At 37.5% G+C, this 25,455-nt stretch overlaps 1 protein-coding gene across 2 annotated transcripts in view; it reads left to right on the top strand.

Annotated features, from left to right (window-relative positions):
• The window catches only part of NELL1 (neural EGFL like 1), a 926,144-nt gene that overhangs the window by 883,459 nt on the left and 17,230 nt on the right, over window positions 1–25,455 (top strand). The window contains exon 16 of one of the 2 annotated variants that reach the window (XM_002821956.3): window positions 3,492–3,632. The exons of the other annotated variant lie outside the window; for it this stretch is intronic. Coding sequence (XP_002822002.3) covers window positions 3,492–3,632 — 141 coding nt within the window. The remainder of the gene's footprint in view (window positions 1–3,491; window positions 3,633–25,455) is intronic. 2 annotated transcript variants of the gene reach the window in all.

The following is a 25,455-nucleotide window of genomic DNA, read 5'->3' as shown; positions in this document are numbered from 1 at the left end:
CCACGGACTTGCATTGGGCACTTTCAAATTGGTTGGTACTCCCACTTCCAGGTATCCCTAGCAAGGTAAACCTGCATCAAATGTTGTCTGTTTTCTTGGAAAATTTGCATTTGAGTGATAGACACAAAAAGGAAATAACGTGATAGGACAAGATAAGTACTAAAATAGATGTGTGTACAGATACCGAGTTACTAGGGGAGGGAGTTGGTGATATTGGTGGTTGTTTGAAACTTTAACTATTAGTATGAAATATGAAACACAAACACACACACACATATACGTATATAGTTCTTCCCTTTGATTATGAGCTCCTGGATTTTTGGAGTCATATTTCATTCATTTTTGCATTGAACACAACACAAAAATAATCCATGCAGATATTTTTAGCTCAACAGATATTTACAGAATTGAATAAATGTATTATCTTTGTGTAAATAATCCTTTCTTGATTTGTCAACAAGATATGATAGTTGTGACAAAAACTAGTTCTAGCTAGTTTTGAACTACATTTCACCATTTGTAAGCTGTGTGACCCAGGCAATATGTTAGTTATTGTGTTGTCGACATTTGACTCTTGAGGATACAGAAATGAATACTCCATAGTATCTCATTCAACAATCCCCCAGCTTCTCTTGTTTCCTTGTTCACATTTTCAGCTCTGTGCTGGATTAAACTGAGATTTAAACAAGATTTTAGGACTTTCTGTAGGAGGAAAGGTGACTTTTTGTTTGTTTCCTTTGGGATGGTTGACACATTGTGAGTGCAGCCAGGCTCACTGTAATTTATCAGAATTCCTTGAATGAGAGTTGATTCTGTGGTGAGCTCAGAGAGACCCCATTCCCAGAGCTTCTGTCTTGTTTGTTTGCCTATAGGGAGTGCTGACTGGGAGAAACAAATCTTTGCCTCTGAGGACAAAGGCAGCCACAACCTAGCTTGGGAAGAAACCATCATTTATAATTTGTAAATTCCCCAAAGTGTTGCTGAAAAGCCTCCAAGTGTTTTCTATATTTGGGTCTGTGATGGTTGCTTTATATACTACTGTGACTACCTACACAGAAGAAAGCCAGTTTCAGGAACACAGTGAAAACGTGAGCCCCTCTCAAGTACAATATGGTACATAAAAATGAATTTTCTGGCTTTATTATAGACCTTGCACAGAGAACAGAAATGTGCAGCTTAGGTACCGGCATGTGATGTGAACCTGATTATTTCCAGTGAGTTTCTGGAATTGTCTGTGAAAAGTACAGTTGTCAGGCAAAACGGGCTTCTCCACTACTTTCTCATTTCCCATGCAAGCCAGGGATTCCCTAGTGTCCCTGGGGAAGTTGTAGATGTGTAACTGTCTGATTGTCTTCACTGCTTTTGAAAGACTCCTGTGCTATACAGATAACTTCTGCCCTGCTGAATCATGGAAACTCCTTATCGTTTCATTTTGGGAATAGAAATATCTGTGAACTGAAAAAGTATTTGCACATCATTCACCACTTCTCTTCTTCCTAGAAATGTTCTATTGAATTTAGGGCTGAAGGAGTTACTTTATTTGATCGGATAATTTATCCTCCAAACTCAGGTGTTTTGAGAGTAAAAGGGAAGTAGATGTAAACTAGGACTTTTCCAGGCAAACCAGGACATATGATTGCTTTGGTTGAGATGCTTCTATTTGTGTATCTCCTGATTTCCCAAAACGCTAACCGTGGCTATTACCTAAAGTATCGTCCACAGCCTGTCGGCAACAGGGTCTGTGTTAATCATGACTGGTTTTTCTGAGTGCTTTGGAAATAAATGTCAGAGGTAGAATTGGTTGCTGCTTTGTTACAGAGAGTTATCCTTCAGCCTAACGTAGAGAAGTCATCTCTATAATCAGCGTTCTGTTTATATGTGTGTCTCTTGTTGTCTGGTATTCAAAAAGCAGTGGGCTGATTCTGTCATTTAGAATAAGCCCTTTGCCTCCAGGAGCCACAGCCCTTAGTCATTTCTCTACTTGAAGTTTTAAAGTTTTTAGTGATCCAACATATGTCCCAGAGAACCTGGACCTGTAAAATTTGAGGTATGACAATCTACATGGTGATAGGAAATTTATTTTCTGGGGATTTATAATAAACACACACACAGCCTAACTGCAATATCTGAAGATCCTGTACAAATATTAGGCCCTAGGGACTGAGGGCATTTAGAAGTCTAAGGGATGATGTATGGGAAAAGATTTTATAGGCTGAACAATACATGCCGCAGAAGAAGAAGGTGATCGTTGAGTTGGAGTTGCACAGTATGAGGAACTACACCTTTTCTCTCTTTACTTGGCCAGAATGCCTTGAGATGAGAGTATCCAGTTTCAAACTAAATTAACAGCCCAGTGCACAACACGGGACTTGTCAAGATAATAGAACCAATAGTAGCTGATTGCCCCTGAATTGATGCCTCTAACAGGGCCCTGTTAAAAGAAATTGCAAGGTACATTTTGTTCATTATGGGTTAGATTCCAATGTTAATTAAATTTATATTCATATGAGTCCCATATTTCAGATATTTCCAAGAGAAGTCAAAGAAGATTCCCAGGCAGCAGTAGCTACATTCTAAGAAATGATTACTTGGAGAAATTCTGTAAGAATGAACTGAACCTGGTTTAACAATGGGCAGCTCTGTTTTCTGCAATGGTGTCAATCTCCTTCAGTGCAGAGGCAAGCCTTTGTGCTAGAAAATCTATACATGAACCAGGTATTTGGTGATTCTAAAAAGCCAGAGCCTAGAGAAAAACAAACAAACAAACAAATAAACAAAAAAGCCTAGGAGACTTCCTTTCCTCAAGAATGATTGAAGAATGAGAATCTCTGATGGACTAGCATAATCAATCCATAGTTTTAAAAGAAATAGAATGATAGTTCCCAAACTGTGTTCCCCACAACACTAGTTTTGCAAGATATTAAAGGTACCCCAAGAAAAGGTAATTATTAGCTAAATAAATTTGGGAAACAGTGCGTATTATCAATCTTATCTCAAAGCTTTGAGGGCATATAATTATGACAAGTCTCTGGGGCTGTCATTTAAAAAATCAGTTTAATAATATTTAATCCAGAGTGTCCTGAACTTATTTGTTCATAAATATTTTCAAAGGACATGCAATAAAATCTGGAATTGCCAATTTAGAAATTTTTAATTCAAAAGAAAGTCATATACACCCAATACCAAAACTACGAAACACCCTCAACTTAATTCTTAGTTATTCAGAGACAACACAGCTTTTGAGTTAGGATTTTTTTGTGACCATAATCTCTCATTCATTGTTCAATATGAGAGAAAACATCCAAGAATGAAGCTTTCAATTCATTTGAATTCTGGAAAATATGGGATTTGGTTCTTCTGGTGACTTTCGTTGTAGGTAACTAAACAGTTTTAATTGATATGTTGACATGAGCATGTTTTAGGCATTTCTTGAAAGATTAGTGTCAAAAGAAATTAATATCCTGGTGGGCTTGTGTTTTTCTCTGAGGCAGATATTGATGAATGTTCAGAGGGAATCATTGAGTGCCACAACCATTCCCGCTGCGTTAACCTGCCAGGGTGGTACCACTGTGAGTGCAGAAGCGGTTTCCATGACGATGGGACCTATTCACTGTCCGGGGAGTCCTGTATTGGTAAGCAGCTTTCAGGCATGCCCTCCAACCGCTTGTACCTTTGCAGGAGATGCGGCTTGCTTTGGTACTCTGTTCAGCTCCCAGTGTTAAAATATGACCATTCATTGGTTAAACACATCAGTTTTCAAATTTTCTCCCTCTACAATTCAGGGATTAGGCCAGGGATCATGCAAGGTGGGGTGCTAGAATTTTTATATAGAAGCTGTGGCAGAGGAACACAACCTGGTTCTGTATGTTATGGCTTTGTTCTTTCTAAGGAAAACCTTAGTCTTCTTAATTCTTTCTAAGGAAAACCGTGATGACTCGCTGAAATTTTTGACAGTTTGGGAGGCAACTGTAGAGATGGGGAAATGTTAAATAATACTGGATACTGGATTTAGATTAAGAAAGTTTAGTTTGAATCTCATTTCTTATACTGCAAGAGTCACTATAGTCTCTAATACTTCATCTGTGTATATGTAAAAATGAGGATAACAATATACATATATTAAGATTGAACAAGAATACAACCTATTTAAAAATTGCAAGATTTGAATTGATGCACATATATGATAGAGTTGCATTAACATTATCGTTGCTATTACCACCACCATCATCTCTTGAAAAGTCTGCTTTATTGGGTCTCTCCTTGTGGTTCTGTTAAATACTGAACACGGGAAATTAGCAGATGGAGTTATTCACCTTCGAGACCTTACAACTTTCATGAAATCCAAACAACTGATCAAAAACATAACTGTTTCCATGAGAACCTTAGCCAATCCAATTCTTTCATGTTGTGTCACCTCAGTTGAATTCTTAATGCTGATTTGGACCAACTAGGGGGCAAGCAGTCTGACCTTGGGTTCCCAAAGTTCAGCTTGCTGAATTAGAAAGTGGGAATTTGATTTTGAAAATTTGTTTTCTCTGCTTAGGTTATATAGTTTTTTTTTTCTAAAGGCTGTTGCTGAGATATAGTCAATGTTTTTTCAACTTCTCCACTGATGTTGATGTAAAGCAAAGATGAATGACAGAACAATGGCCACATGGCATGAATTATCCCCCATAGTCTTGACATTATTGTTGAGAAGCATGTAGTATAGTTACTAAAAGTATAGACTTTTGGGCCAGATGTTGGCAGTCAAATTCTAGCTCTGCTGCTTCTAAGTCATTTACCATGGGTACATTTTTATCCAGTCTGTATTTCAGCTATCTCATCTGTAAAACAGAAATAATGTTTATATGTTATCGAGATGAGTGTTGTGATAACTGAGTTAATATCTGTTAAATGTTCAAGAAGTGTTAGCTATTATTTTAAATGTCACTGTGTATTCAGCATTCTACCCCATACTCTGTTCATATTTCTTTTCCTTTACGTACTGCCAGGTACTTGTGTACATATGCAGCTCATTGTAAATCAATGTTATATGAATAGGAACAGGTCAAATGGCTATTGTTGAGGAATGAAGATAGAATATTAACATATGACATTAAGCATGGTGGCTAAAAGAAAATTTTAATTTTTACAGATAATATTTGACATCATTAAAAAGGGAGACTCTTAGATTTTTTAGTGCACAAAGGACCTTAGAGACCAGCTAGTTAGACCAATTTTGTTTATTTTTTTATTTTTTCTACTTTTAAGTTCAAGGGATTCATGTGCAGGTTTCTTCCATGGGTAAACTGCACATTGCTGAGGCTTGGTGTACAGATGATCCTGTCACCAAGGTAGTGAGCATAGTACACAATAGGTAGCCTTCCAAACCATACCCTTCCCCTTTCTTCCTCCTCAGGCAGTCCTCAGTATCTTTTGTTCCTATCTTTGTGTCTATGTGTATTCAATATAGTTAAACCAATTTTATAACTGTTTGGACCTGCCATGGGACTGCACACTTCTCTGCCTTTATATACGCTGTCCCTCTGGCTGAGATGAAACATGATGATTCACATATGAATTTCATTTTCCTAAATTTAGCTCATGTTTCACCAAGTCCCCATGAAGTATTCTTTGATGCCTTCAAAAAGACTTGTCACTCCTCTCTTCTGCTAACTCTAGATCTTTTTTCTTGGTGTATGTTTCAGTAGCTTCACTTGTACAATATATTTGCTCTCTGACTAGACTATGAGCAGCGAATGGGCTTTTTTCTTCTGTTTCTTCAGTGAGGCCCTTTGGTGGTTGTTGTTTAATAAATGTGAAAATTCAATCATATCGTGTGATCAATAAAGAAACTCACTCTCAGAAAGGTAACACCTCATTCCCAGCCACGTAACTGGTTTGGATACAAGTTAAGGATGAGACCTAGGTCGGGAGAACATCTAGGTACAGTTTCAGTTTATGCCTCTTGTTTTGATGTTACCTGTAGAGCCCTATCACCCTCATAAATGTCCCTGGCACCTGTCCTGGTGCTCATTTCTAACATGCTGAGTGGTATGTCTGAAGGAGGCAGTAAAATTCCTGCACTCTCAAGGAGCCTCTTTCTTCACTTACAACCTGATCCCTGTTTTGCAAAGGAAAATGTCAGTGAACTGGACTCCTTGGAGTTGGAGTCGTTTGGATTAGTGGCATTTTTAATTTGGGTAATAGTCTGAATTTCTTTTCATTTCCACACTTTTGGGAAAATATTTGTAAATGATCCTTCATCAGGACAGAAATCTGACCCTCACCTAGTTATTTCTGTGGTAGTTGGGAGTACTCCGTTGGTTCAGAATATTTCTTGGACAAACAAATATGTAAGTCAGATAATGATACTTTCTTATTATGGCCTTCTAATGCCTTCCCAATGAGTGTAAAATAAATTTCTAACTTTATATGGCCTTCAGGGTTTTAAATGATATTGTTTCTGCCTGCTTCTTGGACTCATTTCCTATATATATAAGGCTTTTTGATCTTTTCATGCCTTGAACATGATAAAAAGCTCATTCCAATTTCAGGGCCTTTGCCTTTACTGTTCTCTCTGTCTGGAGCTCTCAACACCTCTCTTGTTGTATGGATGCCAAATTATTAGGTCTCAGACAAATGTTGCTTCTTCATGGAGAACCTCCCTGACTTTTCTCTGAAATAATCCTTCTCTACTAACTTTGTTATAATACTCTCTTTTATATCTTTTTAGCATTTGTATTCACATGCACATGTGTGTAATATTCTCTTGCCTCAAACAAGTTGTTTGAGGGCAGAGACCTTGTTTGCCTTTTACTACTGTACTCGCAGCCCCTAAGATAATATAGTCAAAGAGAAGGCATTCAATGCATATATGTCAAATGATTGAAGGCATGGATGTTCAAGACTGTATCAAATCAGATTTATTTTCTATTTTGTTTGATATAACTAGTTGTGTTGTGTAGATTGTGGTGCATGACATGAGATGTTAAATATCACAAAACCATGAGTCTTTTATTTAAAAAAATGTTTATTGAGAACAACCATCATACCAGCACTGCCTTGAGTCTTCTTGGAGTATGGTTATGAACAAGTTAAGATGTCTGTTCTTGAAGGATTAATGACCTGACATATTCTGGATCTTAATAACATAGCTTAATGGCACTGAAAATGAACACATCTGAATAAACCCTAAATAATATCAACCACTAATGCTTACATTTAAAAGAAATATCAGCATCTAAAATAACCCTTACAATTTTTTTTAAAAGTGGTTTGTAACATGTACTCAGCTATTTTTTTTCTTCAGACAATGGCATATGTTATCATCTAAAATGTATCAGTTTAGGCTTTTAGAAGAATAGTCTCATGTCACTCTATGTCACTTTTTGTCAGATGAGGATAATAGCACCTTCACTACTGATTTTATCCTTTACTGTAAGGCTTTAATAATATTGATATCATAAAGAACAGCATGCTTGCAGGATTTCTTATTTTATGAGAAGAAATGTGTAAGATTTGCCTTTTTCTCTTAAAGTGTAACATATGATTGAAGAAATGACCAGTCCTAGTATTGCAGAGACAGATAGAGTCACTATTCTTGAAGAGCTTATAAGAGTTAGTCTCTTCTGTCTCTCTCTAGCTTGTATATCTTTGTAATGCCAGGAGAAAATAGTACACAAAAATTTGTAAATTAATATTTGCAGAAGATGATAATGACAGTGATTTGTTGGCACTGTAGGGTACAATGCACTCTGTGTTTTGATGCAGTGGTAGGAGTCAGTGATTCTCAGTTTTAATATAAAAGTTGTGAGCAATTGCTCTTTTATCTAGGCATAGTTATCTGGGTCATTTAGAAATGAGAAGAACTAATATATAATTAACAATGGCATGTATAAACAGCAGTACTTTGCATATTTTAAAAATGAGATTCAGACTCCTCGGAATTTCAATCAGTTTCCACAATATTGCTCCCACAAATGAAACTTTATTTTCCTTTGTTCTCTCATATACTTTGCATGGATACTGGAGCCTACTCAAATCCTTATTCTGCTCTTCCTAAATCCTGCATTCTCTTTCCTCTACTCCTTTGCTTGTGTGCTTTTCCCTGACTATCCCCATAGCACCATTTCCATTAGTTAAAATCCTGATGAAGTCTTACTCTGTAAAGCAGGGATTCTCAAAACTGTGTCATGGTAGGTTCATTAGAATGGTGAAACGGGGGAGTTCCCTCACCCCCTTAGTAGGACTTGTGACAAAGATGTGGCTTGTCTGATCACCTACCATGTGCTCCCAAACTCCTTACGGGAGGGGGAGTACACAGATGTGCAGGAGCTGGGGCAAGCACTTTTGGGCTCTGGCCCCACAATAATATCTAGGGATGGGTGCCCGAAACTCCTAAAGCCCAAGTGGGTGTGTGTTACAGTATGTTCTGTTAGCTTTGCTGTCCACAGGCAGTAAATGGCTCATTGGACCCTCTGCCTTTTCACAAGGACAGAAGGCCAGTGTGACAGCTTTCTGTATCTCAAGCTCTTGTCTGGTGTCCAGGAAAAATCAGATCACACACGGACTTGAAGGATGGTGAATGTGGGATTTTATTGAGTGGTGGAGGTGACTCTCAGTGGGATGGATGGGGAGCTGGAAAGGGGATGGACTGGGAAGACAATCTTCCCCTGGAGTTTGACTGTCCAGCAGCCAGACACTCTTCTCTGAGTGTCCCCAGCCAAACTCCTCTTGACATTCAGATGTTCCTTCTCTTCTCTCCTCTGCTGCTCTTCTGTTCGTCTGCTCATCTGCTTGTGGAGCCTGGGGTTTGGGGTTTCTATGGGTACAGGATACCCATAGATACCCCATAGGGTGTACAGGATCCTGGGTACAGGATACCGATAGGGTGTGGTGGGCCAAAAGGCAACTTTTGGGTGCAAAAACAAGAATGCCTGTTCCCATTTAGGACCATGGGTTTCCAGACTTGAGGGTGGGGCCTTTGCCAGGGAGCTGCCCTCTTCTACCCAGTATTTCCCTGTCTCCTGTCCATATCAGTAGCTTTTTAAAAATGCCTGTGACGGGACATCACACATCCTGAAGATTCATATTCAGTTGGTCTGGTGTGGGACCTAGATTGACACCATTTTCTAAAGTTTGTTTAAGTGTACTTTTTATAAATTCATAATATTTTTGCATATTTATGGGGTACATGTGATATTTTGTTACAACCATAGAATGTGTAATGATCAAGTCAGGGTATTTGAGGTGTCTATCACTTTGAGTATTTATCATTTCTATGTGTTGGGAACAATACGAGTCCTCTCTTCCAGCTATTTTGAAATATATAGTACATTGTTGTTAACTATAATCCCCCTACTCTGCTATCAAACATTGCAACTTACTCCTTCTATCTAACTGTATGTTTGTGTATGTTTGTACCCATTGACCAACCTCTCTTTAACACCCATTCCCCAGCCTGCACACCCTTCCCAGTCTCTGGTATTGATCATTTTCCCTACCTCCATCAAATCAATTTTTTTAACTCCTACATGTGAGTGAGAACATGAAATATTTACCTTTCGGTGCCTGGCTGTATTAGTCTGTTCTCACACTACTATGAAGAACTTCCTGAGACTGGGTAATTTATAAAGAAAAGAGGTTTAACTGGTTCATGGTTCTACAGGCTGTACAGGAAGCATGGCTGGGGAGGCCTCAGGAAACTTACAATCATGGTGGAAGGTAAAGGGGAACCAGACATGTCCTCCTACATGGCTGGAGCTAGAGGAAGAGAGTGAAGGCGGGAGGTGCTATGTACTTTTCAACCACCAGATCTCATGAGAACGCACTCACTATCATGAGAACAGCCAGGGGAACATCTACTCCCATGATTGAATCACATCCCACCAGGCCCCTCCTCCAACACTGGAGATTACAATTTGACATGAGCTTTGGGTGGAGACACAAATCCAAACCATATCACTGGCTTATTTCATGAAGTCATTTAAAAAAAAGACTACAGGTGATTGTTAGAGAGACAATTTGGCCAATGTAGAGAACTACTGACATTCAGTTCTTCTAATAATAACAATAAAAATTTCTCCCCTCTTATTTGTCTTCATAGCCATTTATTTGCCATTCTTTTATAGAATTTAGCAGATTAGACTTGTGTTCTTAATTACGTCTTTATCACCTACAGTACAATTTAGGTCTTTTTTGATAGATTTCTATCAATTAATGTTGAATTAAATTGTATTGGTTGTGTTATTTTTACCTATCATAGAAAATGTTTCATTCACAAGAAAGCCCATGTTGTTGCTGGAGACACACTCCAAGATGACATACAGCTCTTCTTATGGGACTGAATACCTGTTGGCCTCCCATTATTATCTCCTTTATAGCACTTAGTTTGGTGAAGCAGTTTCTTAGATTCTGGAGCCTGCTCTCAGGCCACTGTAAATGGCACAGTGAGGATTTACTTCTCAGAGTACTGCTGAAACCATGGTCACCATGCAAAGCAATATGAAACAACCTACAGTGTTCCACTGAAATCCCTTGGGAAAGAAATTTTCATTTTATCTGGTGGATGTGTCAGGAATAATTGAAATGGCCTAAGAATGATTTTGCTTTGACTGCTTCTGCTCAGTGCCTGTTTTTCATAGGGGCGGAGATAAAAAGTGGTAGAACCTGGGGGTGCTCTATCTGTAAAAATACTCTCAGTGACAAACCTCACTGAAGGGGTGGGGAGCTATGAAGCCTTAGCAGGCAATACTGTGATGTAATGGAGAGGCAGGTTTTAAGGACATTAAGCCTAGATTCAGTCTGAAATCGGCCTCTTTCTAGCTGAGCAGCATTTAGAAAGATATTTAACCTTTCAAAGCCTTAGTTTTCTTAGTGTGCATTGATTAAGATAATACTTACAATGGAACTTTTTCTAATATGTGTTTTTATATGCAAATTTCCTGACAAGTATTATATAATAGTTAACATTTAACCTCCCTCCACCTCAGTTCCCTCACCTGTCACATGAATACAATAACAGTAATACTAATAAGAGATAACATTTATTGAGAGTTTTACTTTGTGCCAGACACTGCTCTCAGCAATTTACAAAAGCATCAACCTCATAGGGGTTGCTGTGGAGTAATCGTGACAATTAAGTGAGCAAACAAGGGAAAGAAGCATTCAGCACTTAGGTTTTAAGCAGTCAATAGATGTTATTTTCATTAACTGAACAACTACATGATGTGCTAGACACAGAACCAGGAAATTTCATGTATTTTCTAATTTAATTTCACAATGACCATAGGAGGAAAACCCCCTTACTATCCCCATTGTAAAGGTGAAGAAAATGTGAGCTCGAGGATAAAAAGAACTTGTCCCAAATTCCGCAGCTGATAAATGGCACACAGAAGCCATAATCCAGGTGTGTTTGATCCCAAAGCTTCTGTTCTTAATATGTTCACACTGTACTGCTTTCTGGAAGGGAGGAGAACAGTGATGGGCTCATAGGTAGAGGAGATGTTAGCCAGAGCAGTTGGAGATCGAAAATACAAAAAAAGGGAGCATGAGAGAAAACAGGTGAGACCCAGATGGACAGTTACAATATTCTCTCTGTGTGATGAGCACTAGGGACTTATTTGATTCACTGGACTCAAGGGATGTGTTCTGGGGCCATCCTTCTGAGCCATGGGCAGGATAACTAAGCGACATGTTTTTGATAGTTAATCTGAAAGCACCTCAGCCTTGATAATACTACTACTGGGATATCCACTGATGTCATTACCTTCTTTGCATTTCTGGTGATGTAAATCCAGAGAAGAAAAAGGAAAGAAAGGGTGGGGGATAAAGAGAATGAGAAAATGATAGGCAGATTTTTAAACTAATTTTTTAAATGTACTTATTTATTTATTATGCACTGCCTCTTAAAAGCAATTAGAATAGTATATACAAAGATCACATGTTCAAGAGTTAGTTACTTAAAATGCAAATATTTGAAAAATAAGGAAATTATGTTAACCAATGATAGTTATCAAAGATGTTCATAAATATCCTGGCAGTCAGAGCAAAATGGGAAACACGAGTATATAAATTGTTCTAATTTAAAAGGAGGTTGCATTCATAATCGTCAAGAAGTCTCAAGTGTGCTGTTTATTCTATTCCAGGGAAGAGACATGTCAGGGTGGAAAAACACCTTAGTGGACCAGGGTATTTCAGACTAAGAAAGTTTAAGAGACAAGGCATAGACACTAATCCCAGAACACCCATGGATTTTCTCTCTATGCTAAACAATAAGACCCACCCTACACATAAGATTTTTTTTTGGTTAAATAGCATGCCACCTTTCTTTGATAATATTTAGTGTGTTCTCATTACTTCAAAATTGTTGTTTCCAAAAAGCTTTACACACAGTTTTATCAAAGTACTAAATTCTGTATTATTGAAGAGCCTTGCTTAAGGCAGATGTCACTTAACCATGGAACTGTAAGGAATCAATATGAAGTAAATGCAAGCATGATTTTGGGAATCAGAGGGCCTCAGTTGCTTGACACAAAATTGCCACATGTCATTAAAAGTTTCAGATGGACAGAGACACCAAGACCCAGACACCACCTCAGTATGGAATGGATATGGAAAAAGATCAGTATTATCAGGGTGCAGAATGGAGAGGTTAAGAACATTTTGCAACATCTAATAGAAAAGATCTTCTGGGTCCCCCAGAAAGGACCTTACAGTGGACACACAGTTGCAGATGATAAATCAGGTGAGAAATGAATCTCATCAGAACCTCTGGAAGCTTGCCTGCTCCTTTTCGGGTCCTGCCATACATAGACAAGCCTGGAGCTATTTAGCACGTGGGCTAAATTGGATACATTTTAGAGACTTCCCTGGGAAGACAAGTGCACGTCCTCCGTTTCGATGATAATCACTTCACAAAGTAACATCAGAATAGAGTGCATTACACTAGACTCGGGCATGAATCTAAGGTTCATTCGTTACCCATAGCCTAGCTGGGCTGACAGAGCAAGCCTGTAAGTTGTTTTCTATGTGTACTTTCTAGGAGTTTCCGAACATTTCTGGGAGTTAGTCTAACAGAACCTCAGACTAGCAGTAGGGTCTGTCCTGTAAGCCATTCCGAACCTGTTTATTATCTTTTCATTCACAATCTTCTGAATATCTTCCTAACGGCAGCTATGACTAGTCATAAAGAAGAAGAAAAGAACTACAACTTTGGACCATGACATGAAGCAATGCAGGCATATGGGGAGCCAGGGGAATTGCAATTCTAGTTCAGGTGAAGTTCACATGGGCAATAATGATAAGGAGAAAAATTAGAAAACTACTTACAAAAACCTTCACAAGTATTGGGATGTTATTATAAGTATTATATCCTTAAAAATATCCTACAGTGGTTTTAGCACTAAGCTAGGTGGTAGGTAGGATGCAGAGAATTTATACCATAGGGACTTTTAAATTCCATGTTGAAGACAAAAATAATCAGCATACATAAAACAACCAACAGCCTTCTGATATAGGTTATACTTTAAAATATGGGGTCAATGCTATAAAATATATAGGTGATTAGGGAAGAAAGTGATTAGAGAATATCAAAGAACAGTCATAACAGAATTCTTGGGGCTGATTCGATTTGAAGGATGGAAGGGTTTAGGTATTTTATAGGTATAATAATAAAAGTAAATATTAATATCTAAGATTAATTACTTCATCTTCTAGGTACTCTTCTAAGAGCTTGACATTTCTTTACTCACTTTATCCTCAAAACAACTCCACCAGGTAGAAATATTTATGATCTCTATTTAATGGACAAAGAGCCTGTATTTTATATTATGAATGCTCTAAATGTATTTGGTCATATAACCCTTTCCTCTCTCCTGGGCATCTTATGGATTTGGTTTCTATTATTATAAAACACACTAATTGAAAACTTGAGAATGAATATAAATTCCTATTCTAGGAATTTATAGAAAACCTTATTTACTCAGTATCATTGAATAATGAGCTGTTTCAGATGAGGTTTTTTTTTTTTTTTTCCAGTTCTGTGGGAAAAAATGATTGCATACACTACTTGCTCTATAACTATCAGAATGTTTCTACTATCTTAACTTTGGTGTAAGGATATCCTTCTAATATATGTCTATTTTTCTATTACTTTTTTAAAATGTGGTCATTAAAAATGTGAATTACTCAAAACAACTGTTGATTATTGAGTGACATTCTAGTGGTTTATTGAGGTATAGCTGGTTGGTCCCTAAGTTAAATGTTCCCAGTCATAATGTTTTTGACAAACATATTTTTTACATAGATATTTTGTCTTCTTTCCACATTGTCAAGCTAATCTCTATTTTTTAAAATGACATTTACGAGGTTGCTCTCCTTTCCACTCTGATAAACTAAAGAGTTGGTTATGTGATGTCTCAGACGACAGGACCTCAAAGTTCCAGAAGCCTTTGGGGATAAAAAAGGATTGTGAAGCAGGATTTCACAAGTGCTAGATGACAATTTTGTATTCTGTGAATTGGCCTGGTGGGGAGTGCTGAGAAAGGAAGACATGGGTTGGGGACTTTGAGACTTTATTGGAGAGCTGGAACTTGAAGAGTAAGAGTTGGGTAATACACAAGGAAAAGATTAATATGTTCCCCTAAAAAGGTGCTTTGTAGTGTGGTTATGGTTTTAGGGTCCTTTCCTCACTGTGAACCTGACATTTTTTGGAAAACAAGCAACAGGAGAAGCCCTTTTAGTTTTCTGAACAAGACCTTGAAGTTTATGTGCAAATTGTTCTTCATAAGTTTTAAATGTCTTTTTTCTTTCTTCCTGAATAGCTGGCAGTCTCAGCTGAGTGAAAACAGAATGAGAAGGGGCATTTCTGAAAAACAGGTTTTCCTCAGATCATATTACTTCCTGTGAACTCAGTGCCCCTTGTAGCTTCAGGCAGTAATTTTAGAAGTATGATCCTCAGACCAGCATCATGGGAGTCGCCTGGGAACTTGTTAGAAATGCAAATTCTATACCACACTCTCTAGACCTTCTGAATCAGCAGCTCTGTGGGGAAGGGCCTAGTGATCTGTGTTTTAATGAGAGCTGTCATTGGTTGATTCTGAAGTTCACTGAATTTTGAAAATACTGCCTTGGGGTTTTCACTGAAAGCCCTCAGAACACTCTGAAACTGTATGCAAGCATGTGTATACATCTGTGCCTACATCTTCTGGAGGAAATGGAACCATAGTTTTTCCTGGGATCTTGGCCAAAGACAATGTGAGAACCACTGTTGAAATACCAGGATCCAGCCTGAATGTTTCCAGTTACCACTCTGACTCTGATTTAACTTTTAAGTATTTTCTTCCTGAAGATGTATAATTCAGTCTCAGGGGAGATTCATTGCTTTCCTTTCTCAGTTTCTGAGCACTCCTTGATATTGAATTCCATGTAGTTTCAGCTTCCTGCCTTTTTGAGGCTCAGTGTGAGCAATTGTTTCATTACAGAAACTCCTGGCTTGAATGTGTTAGAGCCAAAGATCATGTCTAAGCAGCAATTCAGAGATCATCATTGATACGGTTTGGCCATGTCCCCACCCAAATCTCATCTTGAATTGTAGCTTCAATAACCCCATGTGTCATGGGAGGGAACCAGTGGGAGGTAACTGAATCATGGGGGAGGGTTTTCCCTGCTACTGTCATGATATAGAATCAGTCTCACATGATCTGATGGTTTTATAAAGGGCAGTTCCCCTGCACACACTCTATTGCCTGCCACCATGTAAGAGGTGCCTTTGCTCTTCCTTTGCCTTCGCCATGATTGTGAGGCCTCCCCAGCCATGTGGAACTGTGAGTCAATTAAACCTCTTTTCTTTGTAAATTACCCAGTTTCAGGTATTTCTTTATTCGTGGCATGAAAATGGACTAATACAATTATCTACAATTTCTTTGAAATGAATATTGAATAGTTTTTTGTTCTTACCCTGAGATTACTCAAGCTGCTGTGAAATATTTACCTGTGGGTTTATGAGCAGGGAATATTAAACTGTAGTACTCAGACCAATTAAAGCAGTGTAAGCATAAAATCACTAGTCATTTGTTAAAGGAGCATTCATTGAGAGGGTCTCGTCAGTGTTAGATCCTGTACTAAGTCTTAGGCATACAGAGAGGAATATGACACAGTCTTTCCAGTCTGGAGTGGGGACAGTGGAAGTGGACAAGGATTTGGGGAGGTTGTATTGTGGACCAGCTAGATCATAAATCAGTAAAAAATAAAAGACTATAAGAAAAAAGCGACTAACTTCTCATGGAGTGGGGATATTTGGGGGTGGCAATGTATATGGTAATCTTTCACAGAAAATATATTTGCACCAGGTCTATTGAATGAGAAGGATTTTTTTCCAGGTGAAATACTCATTAAGGGATGTATTCCAGGACGTGATAGATGTGGTCATGAAAGGAATCTAATTGTGTTCCAAGGATGGTGAGATTTCCAGTGTAGATGAAGCATGTGCTTCATCCACAAACCCTATATGGGTTTGACATAGGTGAGCAATAATTAGACCACAGCCTTGCAATAGAGGTGGAGACCAGATTGTGAAGGGTAGTGTGTTCTAAGCTGAGGAGTTGCAAGTTTTGAATTTTATTTCATAATATCAATGTTATATAATATTGTTGCAAAAATGTGATCATTTGTAAAGAAGTCACAATTTTTAATATGACATATAATTACACAAATGTAGTAGTACCTCCCATAAAATTTCAGATACTCTATTATAAATGTATCAATGTGATTTTCTGCACCTGTTTCTGCTGTTCCTTTTGCTTCAAATGACTTTCTTCTGAAAAAGTGAGGCCCTCAGAATTAGCCAGCTATTGAACATAATCATTATCAAGCAACTACTATGCGTTAAATTTGTCCTAAAATTCTCATAATGAACCTTCAAGTTTGGTATGACTTCCTGCTTTATAGATAGACAAACTGAAGAACAGTGAGGTCTGAATTTTCTCATTGCCATGTAGTGAGTAACAATTTCTCAGCTGAGAAATTGTGAAAATGACTGCCTAAAACTGTCTGGGGACACATGTAAGTAAGAGATGGATTCAAATGCGAATTTCTACCAATTCCTAAATATACAATCATGGCGCGATTGAAACTGGATCATTTTCCTGCTAAAAAAAAATCCTCAAGATAATGAGAGTAGCATTATCAAACTATTCATTTAGCTTCTCTTTGAGGAAGAGACCATGGCAGAGCAAACAGTATGACGCCATTGTAATAAACGGTCCAGGTAGTGGAAATGCAGAGGGGTGAATAAGTGGCATTATGGGGTAAATGGCAAAGAGTCTATCTACTCCAGTAAATTGTAATGGTTTTTAGATAGAGGCATGATTTAATCATTTTATTATTGCCTTTTATAAATATTAAGTATCATTAATATTTGGAGAATCAATGTATAGGTTGTCATGTTGGAGATTGTATTCGTTTGTTTTCACACTGCTGATAAAGACATACCTGAGACTGGGGCATTTCCAAAAGACAGAGGTTTAATGGAGAACTCACAGTTCCACATGGCTGGGGAGGCCTCAAAATCACGGTGGCAGGCAGAAGGCACATCTTACTTCTCAATAGGTGAGAGAGAGAATGAGACAGAAGTGAAAGCGGAAACCCCTTATAAAACCATCAGTTCTTGTGAGACCTATTCACTACCATGAGAACAGTATGGGGGAACCACTCCCATGATTCATTTATCTCCCACAACATGTGGGAATTATGGGAGCTACAAGATGAGATTTGGGTGGGGACACAGAGCCAAACCATATTAGAGATTTACCATCTAGTCTTTGCATAAGGTTACTGTGTTTGTATTCTACAGAATTGGGAGTCAACCATTGGTTATGAGGTGGGACAAGCCCGGCTTTAAGTTAGGATGCCTGCATTTGTGTCCTGACAAAAACTTTCTAGTTGTGTGGCCGGCCCTGGGCAAGTTACTTGACCCTTTGTTACTCTTTCTATACCTCTTACACTGGGGTCCTAGCATTGCTAAAAGCATGCTGCTGCATACAAGGTAACACAAAAGCAGGAGAGGAATTTTATTGTACTCCATGGTTTCAGGAAAATATGATTTCTATATAAACAGTCCTGACTATATTATTAACTAGAAGACAAAAATCATTTTTAAAATAGAAATATAAAACTTCAAATATATTTTATACTAATACATAACAGGGTTAATGAATATCCAAGATTCCAAGTGAGTGTTCACTCTTTTTGCCATGGAGATAACTTTGGTAGAAATGTTTGAGAAGCAGTGATCATTTAACTGACCCTCAGTTTCAGTTTGGTTAAGTGGCAGTGATGTTCATACAAACATTCTGAGTATTTTGCAAGGACAAATTAGATCATGAATTTGAAATGGTTTTGAAAACTCTAAAGAGTATAATAAGAGTTTACTAAGGTATTGTTATTATGCGTAACAAAAAGATAAATCTCTGTTATATCAAAATGTCTTAATTAATCATAACTCAATAAAAGTACCTAGGGTGGCCAGGATAGCAAACCGTCTGCAGGTTCTTGAGGAAGATACATGAAAGATATATGAATCTGTTGTTTGTTTCCCCCTATTGTCTTAACCTTCCAAGAGCACGAATTGTGTCTGTTTTACTTGCTGTCATATTCCCAATTCCTAGAACGGTGTCTGACAAAGCAAATCAACATTTACTGAAAAGTGAATTTATAAAGAGACTCTCAGAGCAATCATTTTTCTTATTAATGAGTACACTGGCCCCCATCTGCAATTTATTCTAATAAGCTGGGCTCAACCAGGCTTGAACTGCCAGAATCTTTTTATTTGTAATCTGGCACCCTGAGTGGCATTAAAGATACCAGCAGTATTAAAGATTTTAAAAATGTAATATGAAAGATTGCCAGAGGTGGACACTAAAGTGGTAAGAACAGATTTTAATCCCTAATAAACTATTGCAATAGGGAAGAGGGCCCAATGTAAACAGAAATGAACTTCAATTTGTGCAGAAATGACTGGGTGTTTTAGAGGGTGAATAAAAGAGTAGAAAAAGAGTGAGGCAGGGGCTTGAACCTGAGTCAGGAAAGTGGAATTTACAAAAAGCTGAAAGGGTAGATTTTTCCCGCGAAACCCATCTGAAGTTGTTAAGTGGCACTTAGGGAAGTTAGACTCTACTCCTCCACAGAGACTAGGAGAGGGGTCCTATTTTCAAGTATTGGCTGAAACGAACAGTAAATTATTTTGGCAGCTTTTACCTTTTCCAGGCAGAAACTTATGGGGTTTGGAATTCCCATCCTAGTGATGTGACCTTGAGTCATTAGAAAAAATGTTAGTGTTTGTTTGAGTCTTTTAATGAGGGTTGGTGAATGGGGTAGACAAAATCATTTGTCAGAGAGTCTGCTCAGAGGAGTCTGACTAGTGCTCAGTCATGGATAGGATCTTTGTTAGTGGCCTACTTTGGTCTTCCTTGGAAACCAACTTAGTTTTGGCTTATATGATTTTACCTCCCTTAGGGTAAGAAACACAGAAAAAAAGACAAATTTAAAATAAAGAGAATTTGATCTTCCAAAGTCTAGAGCAGTGGACTCAAGTCTCCTACTCTGTGCTTCCTTTTCCCTTGTCCCCACAAAAGCCTTATAGATCTTTTCAGAGAATCTTCCTTTCAAATTAGGGGGCAGCCCCAGAGCTGTTTTACCAAACCAGTTGTTTGTTTAGCATTTTATAGAAGAAATACGAAGAGAGGATCAAGATTCAAAGGGATAAAATCTTCCAAGAAAAGACACCATGAGATCAAATAAAGCTTCATTAATTAGCTTGTTTTTCTTCTCTGCAGACGCTGCCCTTCTTGGAATGGTGGTTCAAATTACTGTCCTTGATCAATGTCTTAACTCCCCTACTAGGGCATAGTTTTTGGAAAAGCTTTGACTTCTCGTTAGAAGTTTGGAACTACAATACACAGGGCAGTGAAAGGAAATAATAAATAATATGCATGAAAGGACCTGGAATTCTTAGCTCCTGTAATCTGACCCTCCTTTGTTTACATTAAGACCTGGTTTGAGAATTGCTGTATTGACAATGTTTTTAGACCTTTGACTTCTGTGTAAATTGCAGGATGCTTCTTGTAGTGAATGAAATTACTTTGTAACCTCCCTGTGCCTAAGACCTTTCCTTGGCACAGAAGAGAGAAGAAATAATTCCTCATCTGACAACTTGCTTGAGAGAATGATCTGTCAAAATAGAGAGTTAGTTTTGGTTTTCACCTTGGCTGGATTCCCCATGTGTATTTGTCACCGAGGATTACATTGCCAAGGCTTCAGTGCAGACAGGAAAAACATACTTCTTCCTTTGTTGCTTCCTTTCATTGGCACTTGCTTGCAAATACTCATTAAGGGAGAGCAGAAATGTTTCAATAATTATGGAATGTCCAAGAGAACTGTTTAATTCTAAGAAATGCATTTGTTATCCCAAAGCTAGTTCTTTCCTTCACCTCTAACCTGCTCTTCTTCTGTCACCACTCATATTCTAACACTTGAATTACAAGCTCAGCCTTACAGAAGTGAAAAGTAATCATATCAAATTGGAAATGGACAAGACCTTAGAAAACATTTTATATAGCTCCTAAATTTTACCAAAGAGAAGCCTGGGGCCATCCAAAAGCACGGGTTCTTTTTCAACCACAGCTCCACCAAATCTAAACTTAACAAATGTTTATTCATTTCTTATTAGGTGAAAGAACACTGTAAAAGCTGCTATGAGAGACATAAAGACCAGACCAGAATCTTACAAATGTGAATGGGTAAGGAAGATAGAAAAGATAGAATGCTTACAGCTAAGCATACAAGAAAACATAAAGCCGACATAGGCAGCATAAAATTAAAATGCAGGGAAAGTAATTCTTTTCAGCAAAGGATGAAATTTTGTTAAAGACATTAAACAATACAATGGCTATAACAATACAATGTGTATAGCTGGGTATTAGTCATTTAGTAGACTGCAGCAATAATACAAACCACCCTCCTACTCATAAGCAGATATGTAAAAACATATAAATTGTGGGTTGTTGACATCAATACTGTAGCCTCTGTGCAATAAAACTCTGTTTAAACAGCAAGTATTTCAATATTTATGGATTTTTTTATTTATTCTCTCTGCTGGTCAGAACTGTATTGATTTTAAGCAGATTTAATCCCTGGTTAAACAAGTATGACTTGTTCATAGCAGAAAATAAACCAACTTGATTAATTTAGAAGAAACTTTTCTTCGTCTACAGTAAAACACCTAAATTTGTACATCCTATAAATAAAATGTAATTAGTGACCAAAGCAAGTTCATGGAGTGTAAGAAAATTATGTTTTTTCAACATGTTTCACTTAACATCAGATTAAGGCTCAGAGAAAGCTTTTAATGTTAACATTTCTGGGTATGGCTAGCCAATGTACTAATCAAAACCATGTGAATTCATGTGAGAATTCAGAATTCACCTGGAAATCCTTGGCAAATCGATGAATGTGTGGGCTGGCTGCATCATAAGAGATCAGGAGCGGTGGTGCAGATTTGAGTATGTTTGAGTATCTATCCTGAAGAGATGGGAGAGTGAAATTCATTAAGTGAGATTAAATGTATGAGAGAAAAATTATAGAAACAATAGGAACAAGACCAACAATAATAGTGACTAATCATTTTTGAGCAATTATTACATGACATGCATATCGTTATGTATTTACCCAAATGATTCTATGGGGTATATTTTTATCTACATTTTTCTACATAATGGGACCAAGACTCAGAGATGTTAGGTGAATTTTTAGAGTCATACAACTAATAAATTGCAGGGATGGACTGGGACAGAGTTGGCTCACTTGTCCCTATGTGGCTGGAACTTTCTCAGTTTCAGCACTGAAAGTGAGCTATCTCAGGAACTCCCTCAGTGCCAGGCAAACTGGTATCCACAGTTTCTGGATTACAAAGGTTAAGCTTTCAATTAGTATGCTATACTTCTTCCACTAAGGAGAAAGAGAAACAAGGACCAGACGTGGAAACTTAGGATATACAAATAATTTTTTTAAATGAGAGATAATTATAAAGTCAATACTTACAGGACCATATCTGGCTTCTTTGCCCATTGTGTCCCCAGCACTTAGCAGCGTATCTGGCATAGAGTAGATGTTAAATAAATATGCAGGGAATTCATTTATTCATTGATGAGTACTAGTGACTAAATAATGAAGAGGTAATAGGATGAAGAGGGCAATATTATATTCCAGAAGGGTCACAGAGAGAGCTCTTAGACTGAAATAATCCATTACAATATTTGTTATAATACTTTTTAGGCAAGGGTGATGATTTTGCAAACTAGTGGTTATGAGAGACTTCAAGATTTAGCCTTCGAGAAGAGGGTCCCATGGAAGCTTGCACACATTCAGGGGAGAATGAAAATGAGTAAATGGGGATAGTTGCTAATTGTAGATACTAGGAAATAAAATCTGGATCAAGGAAATAGTGAGCCAAAACAGTGTTATATTCTTCCTTTGTCAAAAGAGAGTCTCCTTAATTAAAAGAAAGGGGAAGATTCATTGCAGAGTAAGAAAATTATACACCAAACAAGGAAACACCATAGGAAAGGGTTTCTTCCTGACTCAGGAAAGGTTTGGGGCTGGAACAGTGAGTGAAGAGTTAATGCTAAAGGGGTATTGAAAATTCTTCCTAAAAGATACATAGCAGCATCTCAAATACATGAAGCTATCACTCACTTATCTCTTCCTTTAGTCTTTGTCTTTTCAGGCTGAACATCTTGTGTTTTGCCAAAGTGAGATGAGTTTGAGCCCCTAATCACGCTAATGGATCTCTTCCGATGTGTTCTAACTGTGTCAACCTCATTCTTCATAGTCTGTGTGCTAAAGGGAACACAATATCCAAGTGTGGTATGGCCAGTACATGATAGAGTATGGCTGCCACCGCTTAGCCTGAATTTGAAATTTATTGTGCAGGTTAAAGTTTCATTAGCCTTTTATTTTGCAAGTTACATCAGACTTCAGATTTGCTACTTGATTATTTTACTTATTTTGCTAATGTGTACTGTGTATATTTTCCCCCATAATTTTCTCTCTGCCACTGTAAAAAAAGCAATACTGCTTTAGCTATTGGAGAGGGATCTGTGCTCCAGTCTGTCTGTCATTAATAAACCCCCAAGTTCTGTTCTCATTTCTGAGCCACTCATAATGATTTCCAGGTAGGAACACACACACACAACTGTATATTCAAACCCTAGGTAAACTTTTGTTTTCTGACACATCACCTGTTTTGAGTTTGAAAACAAGACTAGATGTGCTGTAAAAGTTATTCAAGAAAGAGGAATATGGAGTAATGAAAAAGTTCACTCCTTTGACCTGTTACCAAACTGTTGGTAAAATGTTTCCTTTGATTTCTGAAATCAACCTGTAGAAGTATTAGCTCCTGAGGCAAGTAGTAATACAGTGGTTATGCTATTAAAACTTCTGCAGAGCCATTTGGCTTGAAGGGTAGGAAAATTGTTTGCAGCTAGGTTGGGATTGGTTTGATTGCTGCTGATATAAACATCTCTGAATTATATTTTCTTACATGCCCAAGTAACCTAAAAACCTCACATCAAAGATGAAAGCAGATTGACTTGGCACAACTAGACTGTTTTGAAGAGCAAAATTGAGTACAATAATAAGAGCTTTCAGAAATTGTGAAAATGTTAATGCAAGAAAATTAGTTCTAACGCAAGCTTAGCCATGGAATTTTATTGAAAAAAAATTTCATTCGAGCATGAAGCATTTAAATAATGAATTTATAAGAAGAAACACAGAGAGATCACAGCCAGCCATTATTTACAGTAAGAAAAACAAGTACATTCTAATGATAATAGATTTGAGTACGAAATACTCAAATACTTCGTCTAATTTTTCTTTCATTGCCTGTTTGTCATTGGGAGGCCTGTCTGATGATTTGGGTAAGTCTCATGGGTGAATAACTTTGTGTTTGCTCAGCAGAGAACAACAGTTGCAATATGTAAATAGGGTGCCTCTTCCTGTTGGATGCCTTGGGATATGTATAATAGATTAAGTTGGCCTTTGTGCAGAGCAAACAGGTCTGTATTACTAAGAATATGAATAATATTGGTTTCCATAATTGCTAACATCTGGCTTTCCATAAATCTGTTAAATTGCATGGAAGCAGAATTAGATTTCTGTGTCATAAGTAAAGCAATTACATGGAACTCTGTAGGCAATATGGTCCTATATTCAACTGTGAAATCTTTTCATTCTGGAGAAGTGAAAGCAAATCCTGGTTTTGTGCCCTGCTTTTATTGTGCACAATAGGTATGTTTATCTTTATGCTCAGCCTTCTTAATTTATGAGAGAAAATCACTACCAATATATTTGCAAATTTGTAAATGCAAAATAACCAAATATTTTAAAAGCATAATATAGCCGGGCATTAGTTGTCAATTTAGATATTTTTTAGAGAAAGCCATAAATTACAGACCCTTTTGTAGCCACTGGTGGTGGATGGGTTGAAATTATACTTCCAGACAATTTCTGGAGCCATTTGTTAACGCTTCCTCTGCCCTTGTTCTCGAGCATTTGACAGAAAATCAAAGTTTTTTCATGGGGAAGGGGCAGGGCATTGCCCCTTCTTCAATGTGGTTACTAATTTGCTGTATTTTTTCTACTTTAAATTAGACCCAAGGGCCTTCACAGATGAGAACTCAACAACAAAATGTGTTCCCTGAAGGGCAGGGTTGTGATTATGCCTTATGCTTGTTGAACACTCTAGAGACCGAGTTTTGGCAAAGTAGGCATTATAATAGTCTCAGTCTGTGGATTTCCTAAGAAATTTAAATGGAATAAATACATTGAACATCCATATAGTATTCTGTTATACTCGGCACTGGGAAGAGAAAGATAAATAAAATTTAGCGTCTGCCCTCAATGAGCTCACTCTTTCTGGAGGTAGACATGTTAAACATGTAACTCCTGAGAGAGGAATTCAGGATAGAATTATGTATAAGGTACAGAGAAAGCAAAAAATCTGTAGTGACTGTCTTGCCATATAAGAGATGGTGAGGCTTAACCTGAATTTTTAAGACTGCGTAGGAGTGAAAGTAGTACAGGAAGGAAAGTGCTTATCAATTAATTGATACCTCACCTCATTCCCTATAGGCCAAGAAAAAGTAGAGAAAGAGAGAGAGTACTCTCATAATAAGAGAAAGCATGTTCTAAGACACAGTTGTTTCATAGGAAACAATATGGCCTCTTTGTGAATCTCCCATTGCTGTTTTTAAAAAAATCGGTTGACAAATACATTTTATATATATTTATGGTGTACAACATGATGTTCTAAAATAGGAATACATTCTGGAATGGCTAAATAATCAAGCTACATAATATATATATTGCCTTATACACTTATTTTTTTGTGACAAAAATATTCTCAATTTTCAAGAA

Source organism: Pongo abelii, chromosome 9, assembly GCF_028885655.2.
Source record: "Pongo abelii isolate AG06213 chromosome 9, NHGRI_mPonAbe1-v2.0_pri, whole genome shotgun sequence".
Classification (NCBI taxonomy): Eukaryota; Metazoa; Chordata; class Mammalia; order Primates; family Hominidae; genus Pongo; species Pongo abelii.
The sequence above is the reverse complement of the archived record's forward strand: the minus strand, read 5'-3'. Positions and strand labels throughout refer to the sequence as shown.